This window comes from Ylistrum balloti, unplaced genomic scaffold, assembly GCF_031769215.1.
Source record: "Ylistrum balloti isolate Yb309-2 unplaced genomic scaffold, AGI_CSIRO_Ybal_v1 Utg370574, whole genome shotgun sequence".
NCBI classification, from domain to species: domain Eukaryota; kingdom Metazoa; phylum Mollusca; class Bivalvia; order Pectinida; family Pectinidae; genus Ylistrum; species Ylistrum balloti.
In genome coordinates this window covers 222,618-228,184 of record NW_026782359.1, presented here as the reverse complement: position 1 = coordinate 228,184, position 5,567 = coordinate 222,618, and the positions used below count along the sequence as shown (strand labels likewise).

At 43.0% G+C, this 5,567-nt stretch overlaps 2 protein-coding genes across 2 annotated transcripts; both read right to left on the bottom strand.

Moving 5' to 3' along the window:
* Positions 1–749: 749 nt before the first annotated feature.
* LOC132556524 (uncharacterized) lies at positions 750–1,721 on the bottom strand. The gene has a single exon (XM_060220938.1). It carries the CDS (start codon positions 1,719–1,721, stop codon positions 750–752), a length of 972 nt encoding a protein of 323 aa, XP_060076921.1.
* A 1,146-nt stretch (positions 1,722–2,867) lies between these two features.
* Positions 2,868–5,348, bottom strand: LOC132556523 (uncharacterized). The gene has a single exon (XM_060220937.1). The coding sequence runs from the start codon at positions 5,346–5,348 to the stop codon at positions 2,868–2,870; it is 2,481 nt and encodes an 826-aa protein (XP_060076920.1).
* Positions 5,349–5,567: the final 219 nt, after the last annotated feature.

The following is a 5,567-nucleotide window of genomic DNA, read 5'->3' as shown; positions in this document are numbered from 1 at the left end:
TGGCCTCGGTTTAGTAATTCGTGGTCTCGGTTTACTAATCCGTGGCCTTTGTTTATTAATCCGAGGTCTTGGTTTAGTAATTCGTGATCTTTGAGCAACGTCTCTGAAGGTAAGTAAAGTGTTCTTAGGTGGTAGGAATTCAAAACTGTACAAATGTAGAGTGTGATGTCGAGTGAGTCCAAAGAAATACAAACTAAACGCCTTCAATGAGTTCCTTTATTACATATACAAAGTTCCCAGTTCCTATAGCCATAGTTCACAATCATCACAAACACAGTGTAGGGGTTCTTGGTTGCACCTAGCTTGCGCCCCAACCTGCGGTAAAAAACTGAAAAATACAGAAATTAACCTGTCCTTAGTACATATTTCAACAAAATTAATCAAACTTCAAACGTTTAAACCGTATTAAAGTTACCCCATGGGTCACCTAAGCCTTGCTAAATCCGTAAGTCTGTTTCCTTTGGACTTTCACGTAAACATATCCCATGATGCATTTTTCCACGATGTACAAAGAATGAACTCTGAACCCTGACCTGACTACCAGAGCAGACGGACAATATAAAACTAGCGTTTCACTACATTCCTCGCCTGATTGCTAAATCACTACTACATTTAAACCCTGTAAACATTCATATTATTTATAACCCGATGAAAATATATAATATCAAAACTTATCTGAATAACAATAAACTAAAGTTTCTAAGCAATAAAATTCACTTGTCGCTGTCAATGTTCAACACAATAATTCACTATGCCATCAATAGTACTAACTGAGTAATAGGACGGATATACGAAACCGATCGTCCATTACGAATTGTCTTAACTCTGACTTTACGAACAAGACCATCGTGACTAGGAAAAACACATTCAACAATTCCCATTGGCCAGTCATTACGACGAGAGTCATGATCCTTCAGCAAAACAATGTCACCTTGTTTCAAGTTTGAACGTTCGTGATTCCACTTTTGTCGCGTTTGTAGCGATTGTAGATAGTCTCTTCTCCACGCGTTCCAAAATTTCTGGGCCAATACCTGAACACATCGCCATTGGGATCGAAACATGTCTTTCACTGAGAAGTCTACCAAGGTTAGATCTACATTTGGAACGTCAGTCTTTTGAGTAATGAGAGTACTTGGCGACAATACCACTGGGTTTTCAGGGTCGTCAGATACGGGTACCAGTGGTCGCTGGTTCACTATAGCACACGCTTCGGCTAGAAAAGTCGTAAGCACTTCATGCGTGAGGTGTTTAGTGTCAGTATTACGCAACATGTTGTCCAGAATCCTTCTAACGGTACCAATAAGCCGTTCCCAAGATCCGCCCATATGGGAGGCATATGGAGGATTAAAAGTCCATGTGATGCTTTCCTCTGAAAGAAAGTCTTTTACGGCTTTGTCCTCGACGTCAATAACATTCAAGTTAAGTTCCTTAACGGCTCCTACGAAGTTAGATCCTTTGTCCGACCTAATGTGCTTTACCGGTCCTCTGAGCGCGATGAATCTCCGCAGTGCGTTAATGAAGGAAGATGTGCTCATCTCCTCTACGGCCTCAATATGTATCCCTCTCGATACCATGCAACAGAATATTATAGCCCAACGTTTTGCGTTAGCTTGTCCTCCCCTAGTTTTTCTCGCGCGCACATTCCATGGTCCAAACGCATCCAATCCAATGTAAGTGAAAGGCGGACATGGTGTCAAACGATCCTGCGGTAAAGTACACATTTTTTGTTCCACAAACTTTCCTCGTTTCCTGCACACGACACAGTGATGTAAAATAGAGGAAATTAATCGCTTTCCTCCCACTAGCCAATAACCAGAAGAACGTATTTTACCCTCCGTAATATGTCGGCCTTGGTGTTCCGATTTCTCGTGATAATGTCTCACGATTAGAGTAGCCACGTGATGTTTTGCTGGGATAATGATCCCTTTCCAGGTAAGTCAATGTCACTATTCTGAATCCTACCACCAATCCTCAGGAGCCCCTCGTCGTCTAGAAACGGCGACAATTTCAACAAAGAATTGTTCCTGTTTAACGGCAGTCCTTTCTGCAAACAGTCGATTTCCATCGAATAAAACTCTTGTTGAACAACCTTCAGTATGAGGTTCTTTGAATCGTTAGCAAAACGCAACACGTCTGGATTGTCTGTTCCGTTGTGATGACAATGCGCGACTTGTTTCAGTAAGGTTATTGCACTAACCAACCTAGTCGCGAAACGGTCAGAATCGAGAGCGAAGTCCTTCCGAACGTGAGTTTTCATGACATTTGTTTCGTTGACGAACGTTATTTCACCGTCGTCGTTACCGATCAACGGAAATACTTGGTCTCTATACGAACTTTGCAAATCACTCATGACGTCAACGGGTCCGTTCAACCACACTGACTTTCCAACGTCTTTCGCACGCATTGGCCTAGTCGCACTATCGGCAGGGTTACATTCACTAGAAACGAAACTCCACTGCTGTTTGGAAGATAACTTCAGAATCTTGTCAATCCGATTAGCAACATAAACGAAGAAACGGCGCGTGTCGTTAAATATATACCCTAGTACTACCTGACTGTCGGTATAGTAGTAGGTGGCGTCAAACACAACATCGACGTGTTCGGATATAAATAAACCGAGTTCAGTAGCCAGAACAGCCGCGCATAGTTCTAGTCTTGGAATGGTATGTCCGTGGGAAGGCGCTACTTTCGATTTGCCAAGAACGTATCCAACAGAAGCATTTTCCTGTACGTCATAAATTTTCATGTATGCTACTGCGCCTATGGCATCCTTTGACGCGTCTGAGAATACGTGTAGTTCACGACGAATTGCCTTTTCCAATGACGAATTGGAGTAACATCTCGAAATTTCTAACTGTTCCAGATCTTTAAGCGAAGACCTCCATTTTTTTCCAATCAGAGTTCAAGTCCGGAGGTAAAGGGTCATCCCAGTCAAGATCCTTTGACGATAACACATTTCGCATTAATAGTCTGCCTCCGAGAATAACTGGTGCCACAAAGCCGAGGGGGTCGAATACACTATGTATTGTAGAAAGTACGCCTCGTTTGGTGAACGGTTTCACCTCATCAGAAACACTAAACGTGAACGTATCACAACCGACTTTCCAACGTAGTCCGAGACTCCTATGAACGATATCATCGAAGTCCATATCGCAAATTTCGCTGGTATCCTCTTTTGGAAACTGCTTTAAAACATCAACACTGTTCGACGAGAACTTGTGCAAGTGAATGTTTCCGTTTTGCCGTAATCGAGCTTGAGTGTCTCTCAACAACTGCACTGCGTGACCTTCGTCAGACACAGAGGTCAACCCATCGTCAACGTAGAAGCTCTCTTTGACGAAACAACACACCTCGTCGCACGCGGAAGAATCGATATGGTCGCAAGCAGATTTCCTTAATCCAAGTGTGGCAATACACGGAGAAGACGAGTTGCCAAACACATGCACGCACATACGAAATTCCCTTAGCGGTTGTGTGGGATCATTATCTTGAAACCATAAGAAACGTAGAAAGTTTCTGTCACGCTTGTGCACATAGAAGTTGAAGAACATCTGTTCAACATCGGCCATAATCGCAATTCGTTCCTTCCTGAATTTCATTAACACACCAACCAAATTGTTTATGAGATCCGGACCTGTCATGAGAATGTCGTTCAGCGAATGTCCATTAAACTTTGCCGCCGAATCGAACACGACTCGGATTTTGTTGGGTTTTTGGGGATGATAAACCCCGAATATCGGTAGATACCATGCTTCCTCGCCGTCTTGTAACTCGGGAGCTACCTCTGCATGCTCCTTGTCAAAAATGTTTTGCATAAACGCACAAAACTGTTCGCGCTTAGTAGGATTTTTCAGTAACGACTTTCGTAGATTTTCTGCGCGATGCCTTGCCTGATCCATATTGTTTGACAAAGTAGGTCGTTCCTTTTTTAGCGGTAACGGTGCACTCCAATTACCGTACTCGTCCTTAATAAACTCCCCTTCCATGACACGCATGAATTCCTTATCCTGTTGCGAGTAACCAGGAATATCATCGAATTTTGTTCTTTGAAATATGTCCATTCCAATTGGCAACTTATCGGATTTTTCAAACTGAGCCTTGAAGTAATTCGGACACGGATCCATGAGAGTAGGTCTGCCGTCCGGTAAAACGACCGTTTTGCTCACAGTTATGACCGTAGGTTTGTGAACGAGACCTAGGCACGATTCTCCTACAACTACCCAACCGAATTTTAATTTCTGTGCATATGGTTCACGTTCATGTCCAGTTCGCTGTTCCAACACATGATGCTCCGAAATGAGATCTCTGCCAACGAGAAGCAATATGGGCGTATCGTTTTCATACTCTGGGATAAGATGAGCAATGTCCTGCATGTGACTATAGTGTCGTGCAACTTCCGGTGTAGGTATTTCCTGTTTCACATTCGGAATATGATTGCATTCTGTAATCAACGGTAATTTTAATGAGTATTCCTTGTCCAATGATTCCATTACGTATCCGCTGCCTTGCCTCCCGGTTACCTGAATTTCACCGGCACATGATGAAAGTACGTATCCGGTTTCCGTAGAATGATCTCCAAAATAATCGAAGAACTCACTTTTGGCCAATGTCCGATTGCTCTGCTCATCTATAATGGCATAAGCACGCAACACATTATTAAGTTGTCCGTCCTTGTAGATATTTACTAACACCGTTTTTGCACACGATTTCCCCACGAAGGGACCGGTTTCACCGCACAACTGTGTACACTTGGAATTTATCTTACGATTGTCTCCCCTGATACTTGTCCTTTCCTCGCCGTGAGACTGACGGGGCTGATATTTGTCATCATGAAACATAGTGCAATGCGATGAACCTTTACACACAGTACAGATTACTTTTTCTGTACAGTCCTTGGCCAAATGTTTGTCCTTACAACACTTAAAGCACACGCCGTGTTTTAAGAGAATTTCCCTCTTTTCGTCCTTGGATTTCGATAGAAACAGGTGGCAATCTGATAACAAATGCTTCACTTCTCTCGCACTGTCATGAAATGGGCACAAAAATGCTGTAGGCACATTATTAACTTCCGTTTTCTTTGAAAAGACGTATGCATTCCTACTTCCGGTAGACGCAGTACGACGTTGTTCTTTGCTGACGCTAGGTACCACAGTACCATCGGTGTAATTGAAACTCGGGTTGTTCATTCGCGAGCTCATTTCCTGTATGAACCTCTCGAAAACACTGAATTTCGGATATGTAACATTGTGCTCGGTTTGATATCTGCACGCATAGTCAGTCCATTTGTTTTGTATGAACACGGGTAACTTGCAAACAATTGGTCGAAAGATCAAACAATTTCTGACCATCTCGGTTCGTTAATTTCGGGAATTTGTTTAGCCTTTCCCTCAAAGATAACTCAATTTGCTCGGGCGCGCCGTACTTCTCACTGAGCCTAGTCCAGATTTTACACAAGGCTTGGGGTGGGTCGTGTATGTTTGCAGCACGTAGACTTACAGCCTGTTTTCGAGATTCTGGCCCCAACCATTTCGATAATAAGTCTAATTGTTCTTGAGGGCTTACATCAA

What these genes read in the sequence shown, in the direction of transcription:
- LOC132556524 (XM_060220938.1), bottom strand. Translation starts at nt 1,721, where the DNA reads ATGTGTACTTTACCGCAGGATCGTTTGACACCATGTCCGCCTTTCACT.
- LOC132556523 (XM_060220937.1), bottom strand. Translation starts at nt 5,348, where the DNA reads ATGGTCAGAAATTGTTTGATCTTTCGACCAATTGTTTGCAAGTTACCC.